The 20,488-nt window shown below is 34.9% G+C and overlaps 1 protein-coding gene across 1 annotated transcript in view; it reads right to left on the bottom strand.

Moving 5' to 3' along the window:
- LOC104390592 (tau-tubulin kinase 2-like) overlaps positions 1 to 20,488 on the bottom strand; it is a gene marked incomplete at its 3' end in the record, with an annotated part of 37,847 nt that overhangs the window by 13,494 nt on the left and 3,865 nt on the right. Inside the window, exons 2-5 of the mRNA XM_009999756.1 lie at positions 17,537 to 17,684; positions 12,152 to 12,225; positions 11,048 to 11,188; positions 8,624 to 8,728 (exon numbers count right to left, since the gene is read on the bottom strand). Coding sequence (XP_009998058.1) covers positions 8,624 to 8,728; positions 11,048 to 11,188; positions 12,152 to 12,225; positions 17,537 to 17,684 — 468 coding nt within the window. The remainder of the gene's footprint in view (positions 1 to 8,623; positions 8,729 to 11,047; positions 11,189 to 12,151; positions 12,226 to 17,536; positions 17,685 to 20,488) is intronic.

Below are 20,488 nucleotides of genomic sequence, written 5' to 3'. Positions count from 1 at the left end.
TCGTTTTGCTTTTGTTTTGCTTTCTTTATATTCGATTTAATAGTGCCTCTAAGAACAGTTTTGGTTAACATTCACTTTAAAACAGGCCTGACGACAAGTGCCCATGAGCCAGCTGTAATACTGATGATGTTAAGAATACAAATGTCCTTCAGAGTTTGTCCCCCAAGGTTTTCTATTTCTGTACCACAGCTGACACCTTCACTTTCCATTATCACCATGTAAATAGCGACATGTAAACTGAAGGCTGTATGAAGTTAGGTTTACATTCAAAAAGAATAGTCTATTCTTTGTCTCAGGAAAAGACAGATGCTAGGACTAATTACTTCAGCTATCACTAGGACAACGTGAAACAAAATGGTTGGTAAAATTAACCTTTTGACAACACTCTCAAGAAGTAAAAAAACAGTAGACTCATAAATACACTAAATTTTCATCCTGCTAAATATAATTGCCTAATGATTAGAGAGAGTATCCCCACAATTAAATTCTAATTACCCTGCTTTGCAATAATCAATTCTTATCTAAACCATTAATTCAATTATTGGCTTATTCTCTCCAACAATTTATTCCCCTGCCTGTTTCCTCCCTTCTTTTAACAGCCTACGTAATCCCCAGAAGTTTTTGTTCTCCTTCCCGTAAGGATTTTTGTCTTTTCCATTCTTTTCCATCACCAGACAAGGTTCCTCCCACTAATGATTGTTTCCTTATCAACTTCCATTCTAGAATTTAATTCCATATCTGCCCCAAATACCTGCATCCTAGTACTGGCCCCAACATGTAATATTTCGTTTCTGATGCCCATACACACCTACTACTGCCCAAGTTTCCACATTCTTTATCCTATTCCCAGCTACACATATATTGTCATTCAAGGTTTCCCAAAATTATGATAATAGACTATGTGCCAAGCAAACAAAAATAACAGTAGTACAGGTACAGAAAACTTCTTTCATGTGCCATTTGTTTATATGTTTTTCACAGGTTAGAACAGACTATTTTACAGACTGATATTATTCTTTTTAGATACAGCATTCAGATGTTCAGAACAATTTCATTCTAATAAAATAGTACTAGATTTTCCATGAACATGTATCCATGCTCAAAAAAAAAGATCAAAACTACTGACTGTAAATAGTGAACCATATGGTAAAGACTGAACACATTTCAGAAGACTTTATCTGCAAGAGTTGTAACTTTTCCTGTTACTCCAAGTGAATATACAATATACAGGCCAGGTAAGAGGCAGAAAAGGTACCTTTCATCTGTACTCTAAGGCACATAATGCTAGTACTGCCTACATCTAGAATACGACATTTGCATTCAAGATGTCATCTGAAAAGTTTCTATTGTTTTTCATGATATATTGAAGTCAGACTTCAAGTTCTTCAGTTAATAAAACAAGTTAAGTAAATTGAACACAAAATATAAAATCACATTACATAAGCTCTCATTTTCAATCAAATGTGAATTATTCTACACACTTTCAAGCAATGCTAGGATACACATCATTACTTCCTTTCTTGTATCTTTCATGATCCTACAAATTGCAATAAATGTTTGTTTCTCACTGAAAAGTTCTAACAAGTACTAACACTAACGTGTCAGATCACACAACTTAATGAACTGCAGCCCTTCACTACTCTCTTCAACACAGTCATATTTTACAAATATTGTATTCCTCTCCCTTTGGAGTTAGCTCCTCACAAACAACAGTCATTCAGGCAACTGCAAAAAAAGACAACTTTTAAAAATAAAACCGTTTCAAACTGTTTAAAAAATACTTCATTTTACACTGATTCTCCTGGGAGAAAACTATCTGTAGCATGAAAAAGTTTGCAAAGCATATTTTTTGCTTTATATTTTTATGCTAATCTATTTTGATTTCGGTTTTGAAGATTTATCAACTGAAGCAGACCACTGTAGTAAAATGATACTATAGGAAAACTACAACTATTTGATTTTAAGGCTATTATCTGAAAAAACTGGGAAACTGTCTCTGCTCACTGCATAATTGAAGAGAATAAAAGAAAAATCTCTGTGTCTTTCAGATGAACAATAAAGCTATTTCCTTTTTCCAGTCTGTTGAGACACTGGGGCAGACTAATAAAAGTTGAGAACATATATTTTCATTACATAAAATCATATCTCAAATTACTCCTTCTGATAAATTTCCGGAAATGAACTCCTACTCCTCTTTATAAAGAGGGGTGATTTTTCCCATTAGGAAAATGCTGAATTTAAAGTTACAGTCCAGATAATTATTATGGAATACCAGAAAAGATAAATCCTTCTCTAATAGTTGCTGTACTACAGTTATTATAAATTCTACTACTTTTTACCAACTTTACAACAGATACCCCCTACACAGTTGATGTGTAAAAATAAGACTTAGAAACTCTTTATTCACTTTGTAGGGAAGAGATTGATGACATCTACAGCTAAAATTTGGCAAAAAATCTAGAGATGTATTGTTTTACTGTGTTCTGAAAAAAAGTTTTGATATTTTTGGAGGAAGAAATAATATAGTCCTGCAGAGAGAATTACAGGAAAAAGGCTATTTCTTCTGCAATATGAGAAAAGAAGGTTAAGTAAAAAGGCAAAAAAGGTGATGAGAGAACTACAAGGCAAACCAGGAAGAATAAGGAAGGAAATTGATAGTAGTTTTTAAAAATAAAACCCACATACCTCTATGTTTATAGCAATTTATTCCCAATTTAAAAACTGGAGGAACATCTCTGCTCTTTAACTCCATGTCATCCTTTATATTAAAAGCTTGGGTCAGATAGGATGGATGACTCAAAACAACACATCATCGGCTTGGTTCACAAGCTGATAAATGAGGAAAACCAAACTGATAATTACAAAGAGAAAAGAGACACTTCATGTGAAACATGTGTCCTTAAGATGCAAAAATTTGTGCATCCTGTAGCAGTAGTTCATATGAAAACTACTGCTCACTGACTTCAAAAGCTTAAGCTTTGTGACTGTTCTGCACTTTTATTAAAAAACATGGTTTGATGGATACAAAAGTGTGCGAAAATAAGGAAGACATTAATACCTTCAGAATCAAACTTTTAGATTTCGTCATATGATTGATGGATAATACAATATATCTCCTTCAACTTTTATTTTCTTTACTTTAAAAATCAGTGTCATCTGCCTCCTGCATACCAGTTGAAGGTAATTTCAGATAATCCAACCTAAGTATGAAAAACCATGCCATTGCAAATCCCACTGGGGAAAAAAAAACAGTCCAATGAGCTGAAAACTGGTTGCTCCTCAATTCTGTAAGCAGACAGTCCACATCTGACACTCCAAAATGCAATGGAAAATACAGTAAGCACTACAAGTGTTGAACAACCAAATTATTCATCTGGGACCCCTCCTCCTGTTCTTTAAATACTACTTTCTGAAAAGCTTTTTATATTAAGCCTGCATTTTTTCAAAACAATATTTAGATAGGAGGAGCTAGAGCTGAATGGGCTCCCTGGTACCATGGTTGTAACAGTGCTAAATCACCAAGGAGTCTGACACTAAGATGGGTAGTACGAAGACTATCAACATCTCCAAAAATGACACCAAGATGTCTTAGGATGTGATAAGTATGGCAGCAGAACTTGAGAGATCCTTTAACACAGAAGTATTACTGGAATCCTTCATGGAACTACCTGGATGATCTTCAAAAAAGGCTTTTTCATCCTAAGCTCTCTGCTTTGACTACTCTTTCAGGTAAGAAATCTAAAGAGACACCATAACTTCTCAGAAAGAAAACAAGACTGACAAGGAAAAACCCTCCCTCCAAACCTGTCTATAAAAAACAACTAGTAACAGCGAAAGTGAAAGTGCAGTGTTTGAACTACTTTTTCAGTAATTCAAAATAAGAAGCCAGCAATATGTACACAGTGCATGCATAAGTAAGATTTCCTATCATTCATGTATGGTTTCATGTATTAAAAGATAATATTTTCCCTATGCAGTATTATCTTCATCTTTGTGTAGTTCTATACAGACACTAAATACCACTTTTTACCATCAAACATGCCTTCCATTAAAACTTTAAATAATAATTGTAGTCATAAAAGACTGCATTTAAGGCTTAAGGGTCAAACAAAGATCATTTCCAAGTCCTACAAAAAATAATTATACATTTCTGGTTTTGTTTCCAAAGATTTAAGAGAAAGGTGAGGGTTTGGGTGATTATAGGAATCTCCTTTCCAATATAAGAATCAGTCTGAAACAAAGAATGAAGTTTCCTTCTTTAAAAATCCAGAAGTAGGTAATGGTGGCAGGTTGCCATCTTTACTGTGAATGAAAGGCAGAGATCATTAAGAGCCTTAAAAATGATCATGCCTGGGTAAAAGGTTGGAAGGTACCTTAAAGATCTTCAGGTTCCAACCTCCCTGCTATCAGCAGGGACACCTCCCACTAGACCAGGTTGCACAAGGCCTCTTCCAATACACACGTGAATGTCTGTGCATATTATACAGAAAACACTATCAGGGTACATATATATATACACAGACTAAATGTAAAGACACATCAAATCAAAACTGTCAGTAAGCCTTGGTGACAGGAAGATGGTATCACATGCAGTGATTAGGAACATAAGTAGCACTGAGTTGTTGGCACAGAAGTAAGGAGAGTAAGAGCACATTGAGTTTGAATTCATGGTAAGATAATCATAAAGATACTACAGAGAGGCGATTTTCTTATTCTAGTCAATATCTCAAAGGTCTCATTTTTAAATTTCTCTCTAGCAATAAACAACAATCAAATGAGGATTCAATAAATTAGTGTTCACACAAAGGAGAAAATATAGATTACACTCAAGTTGAATGGAAATAAGCAGTACTTAAACACAGGCTTTGTTTGCTTACAGTGCACAAAAATCCTGTGAGCCATTTTTGGTGTAACAACATCTACTTACTCTAAAGAATAATTTAATTTATCATGGAAGATTGAGATGCTTTTAAATTCATTCTGCAGCCATTTCAGGAAGGTAGGAAAGCACGATGAGAAAACAGACTGCAGTGAACACAAACAGATCATATGCTACTGTAAAATTTGTCCAAAAAAGAGTCTATGATAACTCATTAAAGCTCTGCAATTAAATTGATATGACGCCTGGGAGACTTCAAATCATAGCATATAGAGCTGTTATAGGCACTAAGTGCATGTGAAGAAACTAATGTTCAGAATGGGTCTGTACAGCACAGAAAGGATGAGGGAGAACCAAGTTCATGCCACGAAAGTGTCTGTATCATCAATGCGTTTTCTTTATTGAAAACAGGTACATTTGGGAACTACTGTAATAAAAATGTAAAACAAAAAAGTAATTACTATAAATAGTACCAAAAATATGTAAGTTCTCTAACCTGAACGTTCATTCTACTATAAAGTACAAACATTTTCTATTTGAATATTGCTGGAACTTAATCAAAATTTCTCCAGACTCATTAGCACTGCTACCTGTTTGTCAGCTTCACTGCCAACATGTCATATGATATCTGTAGTAAAATCTGCACTTAAAACATTGTCACTACTTTCCATATAAGATCCTACATTCAGCTGCTTGAAACTTTCTGTATATTACCAATTTAAGCTGAAATTCTTCATGTTAGACGACTGTTTCGTAGCTAGTTCCTTTTAATTCAGCAAATAATTTCAAATTGTTCTTGAGCACAGCTAAACAAATGTTTGTTTTCATTTTTTAATCCCATAAAAAATTGTAGAAAGCCTATATCTCCAGTGTGCCTTGGAATGACGACAGACAAGGAGGGTTTTGAAAGTGAACAACTATGATGTCAAGGCATATGCTACTAGCCATCTGAAACTCATTATGCCTGAGCTTTTGAAAAACTACATTTCACATGAATTCAATATTCCCTTGTTTGAATCAGGCATCTAAATTCTTCAAGTGTTCTACATGTCATGAGGCATAATTCAATCCAGAGCTGCCTGAATTTCTTTTCTCTCACTCCTTCAGAAAGCTTCCAGGTTTCATAGAGAGCAAAGAAAATTTCACTTGTTGCATTGCACTATTCCAGTGGGCACCAAAACTGCAAGGAGGAGAGAGATGAGTCTAACTGGCAGCAAAGCAATATGAAGAAGTGGATGTAGAAAGGAAAGCAGAGAGGAGAGACAAAATAAAAGATTCAGACTAGCATAAACACAGGCCTTGTGCAGAAATGCACAAGGGTCCAAACAGATGGTTGAATGTATCAGTAGCCACCAGCACACACTTCAGTCAAATACTGGAATAAAACCATGGATTCCTAAGTTTCATCATTCCTCTTTTTATAACAGATCTGAAACAAGACAACTTTATCACACCAAGGGTGTATGAAACTGCTGCATTCCTTTGTCTTAGTACAATGTACTGAAATTAATCATGACTTAACACTGGGTAGTTTTATGGTTTGATAAATTTCTCATTTCCTCTTTGCTTCTTGACCTCATCTCAGAAAATAAAGCAATCTTCCTCACCATAAGGACCACTTTTTCAACTTCTTGCTTCAACTTCATTTGAGTGAATACTACCTATATAAACACAATTTATACTTTCAAATTGATGATAATTTATTCTTGTCACAGCCTTTTGGTTTCAAACCCCTTGCCAGCCTAAGCTGCACTTCCTCAAAGAATTACAGAACACCTTTCTTCTCTACTAGTCTTGAAGCTAACTCAACTTGTCTCCACCTGTTGGAATGTATATGCTAGCCAGTAGTGCTGGCCAATGATTTCTGGAGGGAAATACAGTCCTGTCATAAAATTTTCTGCCTTCAACAAAACCCAGGAAGCCTGGTCTGTATTTTTGAGTTGAACAAACAGATTCATGGCCACCAGAAATTCCTTAGTGTTGGGGGAAACACAAAGCTGCCCAAGTACTAAAACTTGATACCACCATTTCCAGAACTTCTGATTCTTTCAGAACACATTGTGGAAATGCAGGGACTCAGGGATGACTTGTACCATCAGAACTGAACCACATTATTTCTGCCTAAATCAGGCATACAGAAAATTAGGCTTATCAAAAAAATCTAATAATCTGCCCCAAAAGAAACAGATTCCAAGATTGCTATGTTTCCTGGAGTACATGCTTTTACATTGTTCCAAGTTATTTGCAGTATCTGCTGAAGAAATCTAATGAACTTAAGAAGAAGGATAACCTTAGGGAGAAGCACCTACCACATTTAATTAAAATATTAATAAACTGTATTGGTAAGCAAGGACAACAGTATGGCTGCTATCTATACAAATGCTACTTCTGACTATTAAGTACAAATAAAACTATTTTCCCTGTCACTGCCAGTCTCTAATTTGGATCACACTGTCAGAAAATTCTAAAGAGATTAAATTGAAGAATTACTTTATTTACTTTGTAGGGCACTGCAATGAAAAACAAAAGGCAAGAGCTGAGTTGTTACCAAAAAAAGAATAACAAAAATATTAAACTTTCTGTTGTTATAATTGATTTTATCTGAAAATACTACCATTGGTGTATATATATATATATATATATGAAAATTACAGAATCTTGGGAATTGCTTTCTCTGCAAACTTACAGGTCAGTTACAAAAACATTATATGCAGCCAAACATACAGAACACAACAAGAACACCAAGAACTAAAAAGAAAAATTACAAACTACTTAAAATGTTTAGCTCACCTTTCCAACAGCAGCAGCCACTCTGTTGGTCTCCCCTGCTCTTTGCTTTCATTGCAGTGTCCAGCATTATGGCTGAAGAGATAGAGTACAGCAGAACCCTGCTAATTTACCTTACTAATTCACATACCCCATAATTTGCGCACAAAATTTTGCCGTTTTCCCAACCTTTTAGGCAAAATAAAATTGAAAAACCTGCAGAGATGGCTTCTGCTGCTCAAACTGCTAGATACTGAGTAGTGAATTACTTAGTACCACCATCAAAATGTAAACTAAACTAGTTTAATAAAGAAAATATGTTACCTTAAAACATCACCCTGTACCATGTCACTGACTTGCTCATTTTCAAACCTTGAAATTAACAAAAGGACTGCCTGCCAGTGAATTAGGGAGGCTGTACTGTACTTAAATTTGTAATGCCCTCATTGATACACTTTTATCTACAATTTTCTTCAGACTGCCTCACATGGGAATACAGCTACTACACACTTAGCTATGTCCTATTATATATGATAATGTGTCCTAACACTGTTTTAATTATTCAAGCTTTCTTTTTAATAAGATTATATATTCAGTTTAGTGTTTGACTTTCTTCTCCTACACAGATTTTTCTTTTTTCAACACAATATATACCAAGTGCAATTCAGCTCTGGTGTGTTACTCTGATATTTAAAGAAAACCTATTTGTTGCTTGATTTTCCAAACCAAAATACAGATTATTCACAAAACCTGCAGATTACAGATGTGCCTCAAGCCAAAAATGAGAAACCTGATTAATTCCCAACTGCCAATCTTAATATAATCAATAAATCACATGGCATTTCTCATCTGGAATATGTTTGTCAAGTTTAGATCAGTTACCAGTTCAATACAACTTCCATTATACTAAAAAAAAAAAAAAAGACAGCATATTACCACATTCAATTCATCAAATTGACAACTGTGAAAAAATCTTACTGGTCTGACATCCCCACATGAGTTGGTAAATTGCCGTGCCAAGCCAAAATCCAGCATATAACACTTCCTACAGGTGCTAGGAAAACGTCCCATTGCGAAGTTAGACTAGGAAGAAAAACAAATACAGACAGATACACAGATATACATACGCACATTATAATACATGCATGTATTAAAGCAGTAACACAGTCACAAAAAAAAATCCATTCTATTTCTCTAGCCTTCCTTCTGTATTTTCAGTTCTGCTAAACTCCCATTAAATTTGAAGAAAACACTGTGAAGATAATTTGGACATCTAACTTAGTGTATCTGGATAGCAGCCTACACAGTCCAAAGAGATTGTCCTCTTACTTCTTCACTTAGAATGTATTAATATTTAGCAAGAATTTTCCAGTCATGTTATCCACTCATGTATTTTGATTTGGACATTTCCAAAAGCTACCAGCCTAGGGGCTAACAAGTTCATCTGAGCAAACACACTAATATCATATATATAGAACACCAAATAAGGGGTGCAAAAATTGTCATCTCCTTTTCACAGAAGGGGGAAGAACCAGGTTTAAAAACAAATGAAAAAAACAAAACAAACAAAAAACCCTTCAAAACAACAAAAAGAGTAAGAGCTGGAAAGTCAGTGAGGACTTATGGAGAGAAATAATTCTGAAAAACTTCAGTAAATTTTCTTATTTGCCTCTACAGATTAACAGTCCATGTTAGACCTTTAAAAAAACTTTGTCAGCACTTCTAGTTTATGATGTTTGGACATATTGCCTGAAACAGCTCGAGTCTGTCCCCACAAAATTCCCTTAAAATGGATTATGCAACATAAAAAAAAAAAAAAGATAAAGCTAAAAACAAGTTCTGTGAAATGGCATTGAAACTACACATTTGAGCCAGCTGAAAGCTTTATGCAATTAACTCTGAAAAGACTCCTATTTCTCCATTAAGTGAAACAGCAGTACTGTTCTAAATAAATCTGAAATTCAGAGTTACTTCAATGTCAAAGGCTGAGGGTGAAAACCAATTGAAACCATGAATTGAAATGAGTGTGATCAACATCCTTTTTAAATAGAATAGAATTGCAGCACAGACTAATTCATCACATGTGGGAAATAATCAACCAAGGATTTAAAGAGTTCAGCTCATCACAAAGCTTGCTTTTAATGTAATCCATCTAGAAGATATTTAATAAAAGATGAAATGGACTTGCAGTTTCAAGCAAGGAAAACTCCATGCTAGGAAGCAATTGTGCCTTCTTTTGCATGTGCAACTCACAACATAACTGCTACAGGGAAAGAAAAAAATATTTCTTTTATGAATCTAATATATTGCCTGACACTGCTGATTATCCCTGCTCAGTTTTTAATTTTCTGGGTTTTTTTCCATTCCTTAACAGCATTCTCCACTTCTATCCTGTTTGAGCCCATAGACTCCAAGATACTGCTAAATAACAAGATGTCCCCAATCCATCCTGTCAGATAAAGCAACACATTTTCCACTCAAAACTTTAATTGTTTTTATTATTAAAATCTAGAAATCTAATCAACTCCTTCTCACTTGTTTCACTTGATATTCACTGTCTCTGTGTCCATTCCCTGTAAAATGAAATCTTGGGGATGGGTCAGGGTCAGAATATAAGTTATATGGAAGAAGTGATGGAAATGAAAATTCTCTAACGTACAGAAACTTAACAGATGTTTTATGCAAATATCATTCAAATGACAGGAAATTTAATTACATATGCCAGATATAACCAGCCATACTTGCATCTATTTGAAAACACAAGATAAACTTATTTTTTCTCATTTTCAAATGTTGAAAGTCCAGCGTTCTAACGATACTTTTAATATATGAAAATACAAAATATGAAAAATATTTATAGAATTTCAGGAATAAATTAAAATAACAACAGAAAAAAATAAGAAAAACAAAAGCATGATGCTATCAGGAAGGCACCATCCTCATGGCATTTTGGTAACTTTCATTATATCGGAAGTGAACAATATAACTATTGAATAGTCTTCTCTTACACTCTGTCTTTTCTTCCTTTGTTTGTTAGAAATACATTAAAAACAAAAAAAAGCTATTAAGAGCTTAGAAATACACTATCTAGTTAGAATCTATTCGTTTAGACTTAGAGTTAGATATCAATTGCTATTAATGAAATTAATATTAGCTCATGCAAATACTCTTGATTGCATGCTACAAAGAGTTGGAAGTTTGAACAGAAGAGCAAAGTTATTGTTGTTGCAATCCAACATTAATTAACATTAAAAAATCTGCTCCCTCTGCTGAATAAACATTCAGTTTTCTGTCCCTTCTAATTTTTTCATTTTAACATATAGTATAGACCCTATTCTTATTTATGCAGCCATCTAATGATCACGTTTTACACATCTGTTTTTATTTAATGGGCAGACTTACTGGTTTTATGTCCCTGTGCAGGAATCCCACAGAATGAATACTTTCAATAGATTCCAGAATCTGCTTCCCAAGTCGCAGAGTGGTGCTAATGGTGAATGTCCCTCGAGATTGGCTCCGACGCAGGTCTGCCAAGTTCCGACCCTGATCAAATGAAATAGAGGTTTTCATTAAAAAATCCTAATGCAGAGATTCACACATAGTCTAAAGTCTTCCTTCTTCTTTTGATGTTCATGGATAACCACAGAATACTCTCATGACCTGTTTTCATTCTCAAGGATAACAATCTCATGTAAATTTAATGAGTCCCTGAGTATCTCCAATATTCAATTTAGAATGTATTTTTGAAAATAGGAATCTCAGTATTTTCCTACTCCTAAACAAGGCACACAAAACTAACCTCTATTAGAAGACTAGTACATACACTATTATTATTGTATAAGAGTCACATATGAAAAAGGCCACCAAGAAAACACCCAAAAAGACTTGTTTAAACTCATTTATTTAAAGAAAAGTACATAATTTATTTAATTATACAATATCTCTTAAATTACTTAACCAAACAGATGAAAAATACACAGCACAGGAAACGCATTCCCATGACTTCAGAGAACGGTTGTTCTGACAAAACAACATATGACCAATAGTATGATCTAGAGCACAGTTCTCTTTCCAACCAAGATGAAGGACAATAATCCCATAACTTTAAGTGCTGATCACTCATTTTATCCCTTTTCAAATGAATAAGTCTTTCAGTAAAGTAAATTGTTTTCTTTTACTTTCGAAGGGTTTTTTTCACCTTCATCAAAAAAGCCACCAAAATGCACAGACTACTATATTATATTTTAGAACAACTTTAAATGAAGACTTCAAAGGAATGTGAATTATCTCAGAAGACACTTTCTCCTTTCTGAGAAAATTCTGGATAGGATATAAAAAGATAAAGATATAAGGACATGCTCAATTTAGGTTTGCTCACTACAATGATCTTTGAGGGTTGTTTTTTTTCATTTATCATCCTGTAAAATTTTACTGGTATTTTCATAAATGCTTGGCTAACAAACTGAAACAAACATGCAAACTTTGAGCTCTGTTTGATACACAGACCTGCAACTGCATGACGACATAGTTAAATCTGTCATTCCTTCCACATCCAATGAATCTACAGATATGATCTTTTCCTAAGAAAAAAAAAACACAAATTAGTTATAATAGTAATGAAATTCTGTGGTTTGTTCCTTTAAATATCCAGCAAATTACTGGAATACACAGTTATAGTTCTTTAGAAAACCTTAGTAAGCTAAGCCTCCATCCCCCAGTTCCACTAATGTCAGTTTTACTCCCAATTAAATAAAGTTCTCTCCCATAAAATATGCAGCTATCACTCTTCCATAAGAAAACATACATGGCAACATGCCTAAATGTCTGCAAGCTTGAGGCATTTTGCATTTGGAAAAGGTTACTTTCTTGAAAAGCTGATGGCTTGCTAGAGACGATATTCCTAGCCACCACTCCTCTGTCTCTATAAGCTGCAGCTGCCACAATGAATGAAGAATGAACACAGTGTTAGTTACATGGAGGTCATGTTTTGTATTAAAAAAATGTAGAAAATGTAATTCAGCTAATCCAATTTATTAATAACTTTTCTAGAATACAATCTTTGCTGTTTAGCTACAAAAGACAAATTCAGCTCAGATACACTGAAGCAAAGATAAAAGAATTAGAGCAAACTGTGGAGGAGGAGAGAGCTGGTCGGAAATAACCTCTGTACTATCCTGCAGTTCTAAGTCAAAGCATACAATCCCCCAGGTAAATAAAGAAAAAGGCAAGCCAAAGACCACAGTACAGAAACAGAAGGGGATTGTAATCTCATTGTCATTCTGGTATCTGTAATTCATCAACTTGGGGAGAATGTGGGACCCCTTAAGCCCTTACCACCTCACTCTACAGCAGAACAGAAACCTGTAGGGTTTAAGTCCCTCAGACCATTTAGCTTATTTTCTGACACCATGATATCTACAGCCAAGATAGTTACAAGTGGCCACTAAAGCTGTGTAAAATTTGTCACCTAGGGTTTCCTTCTTCAATTGATTTGCCATTATGATTACCAGAATATCATAAATAGAAAGAAAAAAAAGTGATAGGAGAAAAGCAATTTAAAATTTAAAAACCCAAAACATTACTGCTAGCTACAGACCTGGGAAGACTTTTTGTTACAACTGCATTCATAACTCCATCAAAACCCTAAAACTTGGCCCTACAATTTGACAGGGAAGTGATTGCTTGTTTATGACTTCCTCAGGAAGCTCCCGGCCACATTCAATTAAAATAGATAGGCCCAACAAAACAAAGAAAATGGTACAGGATTCATAACAATTTATTTTAAAAGAAATCTCGACAGCTTCTGCAAATACCTAAGTGCTAAGCTGTATCACTGCTCTTCCTCCACTTTTTCTTGCTACCCATTTAAGTAAGGCAGGCAATATTACAGACATTATAACTTTATGAAGAAAAAGGATTTGCAGCAGATTGGTCAAGATGAAATATTGTATATTCATTGCTGCAGTTGCCAGTTAATGAAGTCTCATCTCAAATATTTATGATTCATTTTACAGCCACCGTGGGTATGCTGAAGGAACATCTTCAGAGAAGCACACACTATTAGTCAGTTCTCATCTGACAAAATCAGTAAATGTCTGAAAATCTGTTTGGTCAAGGAGACCCCCATTTTAACTGAAGAAGCAACTCCAGTTGTGTGGCAAAATCTCTGGAAAACCTGAGGAAATAGGAAAGGACAGAAATAGGACCTGTACACCGTATTCAAATAGTGTGATTCTCCTCCATTATGTGTGGCTGTAAACACGTACTACACTTATGCACATAACCTTCAGTTCCTTCTCCCTCGACAAGAAAACAGTATTTTTGCACTCTTCCGAGCCACAGGGTTGGGGAGCAGGCGTAGAAGATGGTAATAGGCTGCTGTGAACAACAATGTCCTTGAAAAGCTTCCTACGGAGGGTACAAAGTGTATATGCTGTATCCCAGGCTGCAGTGTATCACTACAGATAGCTTTTCAGCCTAGACTAGACACAACCCATCACTAAATTAAGCTAGAGAGCTGTAAATGAGTGAGGGAGAAGTCTGTCAGGCTGTGTGAGACGGAACCAACTGAGTGAGTCTTACTCTCACTGAGTGAGATGTGATAAATCTGTGTTTTCCCCATCTGACTGTGGGAACAGATGGCCTAACAACACAATCAAACAAAACAACCATCTGTTGCAACAGATTTCTTTTAAAAAATGAACAAAACCACAATTTAAAGAGTTAAGCAGTATTCTGACAGCAATAATTAGGAGACAGCATCATTGGCAGGGAAAAAAAAAAGTAATCAAAGATGCAATCAATGACTAAGCTGCAGTAAATGGCCATATTAGTGAACATACTCTTTCATGACTGAGAAGTCACCCAACTTCTCACAGACTTCAGTATGTTTTGCTAGATCAGGGCCTTAAAAGACCTTCCTTTAAGTTTTTCATTATTCACTGTAATTCATATGCACAAGGGTATGACCCATTCCATCCCTGCAATGAATGACCACACTTTAAATTTTCAAAATTTCTGAAATAAAAAAAATTATACAAAATAGCACAGCCCTGCATTTCTGCCAAAATTTCAGTTTCATAGTTTCTGTGAAACAAGATTCTAACTCAGAAGCTTCAAAAGCATGTTTATAACCTTGAGGATGTGTCTAGTTCTAGAAAAGACTGGAAGAGCTGTTTTGTGGGATTGAGACATATTACAGCTGTTTATTAAATGCTTTCCTAAAAGCCTGCTTCTTCATAATTTTCAAAAAGCTTGTACATGGTAATAAATAAATACATTTTTTAAAAATCAGACCCACACATCAAGAGAATTCTGAATGACACTGGCAGCTGCCGGTCTCTCCTTACATATTATTAATAGATCAAACTTTCCAAATATTTGCTAGAAAAAGGATTTTCACCACAGATATATTCCTTCCTCTGATTTATGTCCAAGGTAACTAGAACACCTTGAAAGTATGAGAGCATAAGCCCCTTGAGAAAAGGATAATAATTATATACATACATATTTATATATATACACCCATGCTAAAAAGGGATAGAAGACCAAGATAAAATTGGTCTCAGAGGATGTACTATTAGAAGGTTGTTACAAAAATATCTTAAAATAACTGTTTACAAGTTCACCTGCTCTGAATCTGCAAGAAAAAAAAAATTGTGAAAGATAAGAAAAATTTCTACATGGTAAAAATTTTAAATGAAAAAAACCATCCTTCAAGAAGTAATGATAAAATTGCTTTCTGTTCCCCATTTTGGTTAAATTTTCTTGATTTTCTCTGTTTCAGATTTTTTTTGCATACTGAAAACTTGGGAAGGTAGAAAAATTAATGGAAATGGATCCTAGGAACCAAGATTTTATGTAAAACAAAATAGTCTCTACCATATTATTATTCAATAAAAACTTAAGTATGGGTAAAAATATATGCATGTACAAATAAAGCTATGTATCTGTGCAAACTATAAATCTCATTATATCCTAAGGGTTCACCCTTGACCCATCTGTGTGACCATCTTCCTGACCTATCTATAACATTCCCTTTCTAAAACCAGAGCAGTTGCCCTGTAATGTGAAACTTGCACAGACATGACTAAAAGTCACCTCCTTTTTTTTTTTTTTCTTTTTTTTCAAAAATTGTTTTCTAATGTGGCACATTGTCAGAGGAGCTCCTTCTAAAAACCTCATACAAAATCAGAGTTTAAGTGATATAAAAAACTTGTTTACTGTTTCCTCAGATAAATAATATTGAGAAAATAAGTAACTGAAAGATCATTATTTGGATTATTTGCCTAAGTAGTTCTGTTGTTCAGGTGTTTCATTTTGTTCTTTTCATCTAGACAGCATTTCCCATGACTCAGTAGAACCAGAGACTCTTCTGCAGGCAAGTTTGGGTTGTTAAAGGAATTACACTCTCAAAGGAATACTGACAAGAAAATTATAATTTCTGTGGGGCCCTATGGCAATTATTCACAAATCAGTTTTTTATTATTTCAGCAAAAATTTTTGGTTTTCAAAAATATTTTTAAAGGTAAAGATGTTTTCACTAAGAAAAATTTCCCTTATTACTTCAGTTGCTTCACTGATGCCATTTTAATGACTTTTTTGTTTAAAATAGAATCAAGCTCATGTGTGCAGAAAAAACCCCAACAACTTGAAAAACTAATTCTAAGCATTAAAAAACCCAGAAGTTTCAGAGTATTTGTTTCTTCAAAACTCACAAACTTTTAATTTTTTCAAGTACCCTGACAAATTGTTCCATCCTTGATGATTCTAAATTTATGATTGTCAATACTGAAATTTACTATTCATCTCTGGACTAGAAACTCTTAAATACCAAGAAAGCTAATATTCAGCCCTTGAATCTCCTTTCTCAGCTGTATCATACCAGATGTTTCTGTGGAATTCTTTAAAAAGGTATAAACACAGGGAGAGTTTGGTAACACTACAACATGTGACATGCTTGCCCTATTAAATCTATAGAGGCTGTCAATTTCTGCTGCAATGTGACCTTTACAGCAGATTAGGCAGCACCATATGTCATGTAGATTTTGTTTTATTCCAACTAAGAGTTTGGAGAAATCAGGCTGCTGACAGGGAAAGATGTATTAGTTAAAAAAAAATCTTCCAGATTCAAAAGAATATTTTTAAAAGAAAAAAGTCACCCTATAAACTTTCATTTTATAATCTTATGTTGTGAAAAGCACTGAAGAGAAGCTGTTGCATACTTCTTTGCAGTGAAAGCTTCAGACACTGAAGTATTTAAAGGTGCATCAAAAGCGACTGTTCAAAGCCGTGATTTTGAATGGTCAAGAACCTGAATCTTAAAAGTATTTCAGGACACTACATGCCAATAATTTTTACCTTGCTACATGTTACAGTATTTTTAAATAGGTTTTTTGTTTGCGTGAAGGTTTGTAAAGTATCTTTCCTATTTCAACATCAGAACTGATCTTTGCAATACTTGCAAGAGCAAAGAAATACAAGTATTCTTATGCTGGATGCTATGCAAAGGACCAGAAAATATTAAATTCTAGATAGTACAGAAAAAAAAAAAAGATACCATCCTAGAAGGGTCAATAAAAAGCTAACAACAACAAAGTCTAGTACAAAAAGGTAACAAAAACACAGAGCCAGAACAAACTACCGTTCACCACAGGTTTTGCAGCAATTTAATTTTTTTGTTGTTTTTATTTTCATGTCATCCTGTTTCAAAGAAAAGGGTCACTGTAGCAAAATTTTCAGAAGCTGAGAGCTTCTATTCCATTTTTAATAACTATTTAGCAATTGCCTGCAGAATATTGGGAATATTTACTCAAACTGTGACTAAATAGAGAGTATAATAATTTTTTGAGACAACATTCTACTTCTGGCATATCCGGGGCACAGCCCTACCTTGTAGCTTCTTCAACACAGCTACTTCCATTTTCAGCACTTGTTTTGGCTGCTGAGCTGATTCGACCTTCAGTGCAACATTTTCCCGAGTAAGCAAGTCCAGTGCATCGTAAATTTCTCCAAATCCCCCGCCTCCTATTTTCCTCAACTATATTGGGGGAAAAAGGAAAGAAAGAACAAAGACAGAATTAAAAGAGAAGAAAGGAAACAAAATATCAATACTTTGTAGTGCCTGCTATATTGCAAATGCTGTTTCATTACTAATGGATATTTTAAAATAAGATAATAATATCCTTTATTTCACTAAAGAGCTACTGAATTATCTACAAAGGTAACCACATGTTTGGAAGAGAATCCTAGAAGAACAAGGAAATATAAGAAGACTTCCATCTGCACTAAAATTCTTGTACATAATATCACAGAAGAGTGCACTAGCACTCCCAGCATGAATCTGACCGAAGTCAGCCTGCTGAATAAAGTCTTTCCTTGAATAGCCACATTCTACCCAGTGACCTTCAAATACAAATGCACAGTGACATTTCCAAAATATGCCATCTTTCCCTTTTTCAGAAATGCCCGTACTGAATATGAAAAGTATAAAAGTTGGACTTACTGAAAAGAGATGGCATTTTCTATTCTATGCAGTGCCCTAGACATACCAGCTAAATCATAAATAAGAAATGGCTATAATTATCGCAGAATCATCATGGTTTGAAAGGACCTCTGAGATCACTGACTCCACCACCTCCCTGGGCAGGCTATTCCAGCACCTGACCACTCTTTCGCTATAGAAATTATTCCTAATATCTAATCTGGACACCCCCCAGTGCAACTTCAGGCCATTTCCTCTAGTCCTACTGTTATTTACTTGGGAGAAGAGGCCAACACCCACTTCCCTACAACCTCCTTTCAGGTATTTGTAAAGAGCAATGAGGTTCCCCCTCAGCCTCCTCTTCTCTACACTAAACATCCCCAGTTCCCTCAGCCACTCCTCATATGACTTGCTCTCTAGACCCTTCACCAGCTTGGTGGCTCTTCTCTGGACATGCTCCAGCATCTAAGTGTCCTCCCTGTAGTGAGGGGCCCAGAACTGCACACAGTAATCAAGGTGCAGCCTTACCAGTGCTGAGTACAGGGACATGATCACTTCCCTACTCCTGCTTGCCACACTGTTCCTGATACAGGCCAGAATGCTATTGGCCTTCTTGGTCACCTGGGCATTCTCTTTTAATACAGTCTTTAAATGTTATTGATATTAACCTATGGTTTACCAATACCATTCTTATTTAACAGACATACTAAAGAAACCTGCACCGTTTAAAGTTTTATCAGTGTTAGGAAGAGGCAAGAATGCTCCTCACATTAATTAGTTTGCACTACATTCAGGGCAAATAGTAATAGTTGTGTTTTCACTCTGTTTTAAATGTTCACAGGGAAGAGAGACTTGTCTGGTTTTCAGTATCAAAAATGTCAGTGTTACTTCATTTAATGCTTTCATATGGTGTAGCTACCCATTCTCTGTAGCTTATAAAAGAGAAAAGAAGACAAAAACAACTTACTCCAAGAAACATACAATATTGTATTTTTACTATACTTTACCTTAAAAGAACTGACACAGTTTTTTAAATGTCATCTGAAAACATACAGTCGCTAAGGTTATATGACTACACTGTATTAAATGTCATCTAAATATTCCAGGGATCTAAAGATCAGCATTTTGCTGAGCTATCTTCCAATTCTGAAAATAAATCTAATGTCTCTTACTCCAGAAAATCAGCCATCTGACTGAAAAGGAAAAACAATTTTTAAAATAGTTTAGGCCCTTAAGGAAGAAGGTAACAGATAAAATACTTGTATTTTTCAAGTCATACTTGCATTTTTCAAGTCATATTGCATGAAATTTTTAATCTGTAAAACAGTATTCAGTATTTAATAACATACTTTCTGTCCTGAAGATCTTCTACCATCACCAACAACTGCTATTTCAATATTCTTAAGATGAGGAAAATACAGTGCAAGATATGTAACATTATCTGTATTACTCATTTCTGGCCATTTCATTGCCAGTTTTAAAAAGGTGCAGAGGATAGATAGCATAGCACATTTTCAGACCTTACCCACCTAAATATCTGCTTCCAGTGCAACACCTGTTGACTGCAAATTCACATGTAAATTTCTTTCTAACAAGCAACTAGCTGTTAGTAAATGCCATCCCCTTCACAGGCTGTATACTTTCTCTGAAGGAGTGTAACACGCCTATTACCAGCACAGGTGTAAGCCTATTACTCTTTAACCTACACTTTTCAAGAATTTAGCTAGTTCAAGTACAGAGTATCACTAATTCTGAATACAAAGTTTGTGTCTTTGGACATGACTTGTGTAAGGTACTACTCAGGTAACAATCTAGGGTTAACACTGAAATAATGACAAGCCATTAAACAGAAATAGCTCAGTATAACTGCAGTGTGTTAATCCTTCTAGAAAGGAAAAAGATTTGTAATTTTAATATTGGGAAAAATAGCAGGTTCATAAATGCAGATTCATATATATGCATTTAAAAAACCCACAAACTATGGTTGTGTATCTACGTATATCTCTCAAAGATGTGCTTTTGTGACTCATTTGGCCATTTTAAGGCTGCACTTTTTCACTCCACCTCTTGGTTTGATAATGCCCTTATCTTGCCCAGGCTCTGAGCTATTAACACAGCTTCAACAGTTAAACATAGACATTGATCTGACTTCAGTTTCCAACATAAGCACATAAATATTCATCAGAGTGCAAGCACAATGGAGACAGTGAGAATGCATGCTGAAAAAGGTGAGGGGGGGAAAAGGAAAGAGATGACAGCCATCCTCACTCCTATATAAAATTACAGTAGTTTATCATATAAATTAGTTTACCATCTTTGAGAATTAAGCAGACCAAGAAAGACTGTCTCTGAAATGTTGG

Source organism: Chaetura pelagica, unplaced genomic scaffold (genome assembly GCF_000747805.2).
Source record: "Chaetura pelagica isolate M959 unplaced genomic scaffold, ChaPel_1.0 scaffold416, whole genome shotgun sequence".
In the NCBI taxonomy this organism is placed as follows: Eukaryota; Metazoa; Chordata; class Aves; order Apodiformes; family Apodidae; genus Chaetura; species Chaetura pelagica.
This window is presented reverse-complemented; position numbering and strand designations above follow the sequence as displayed.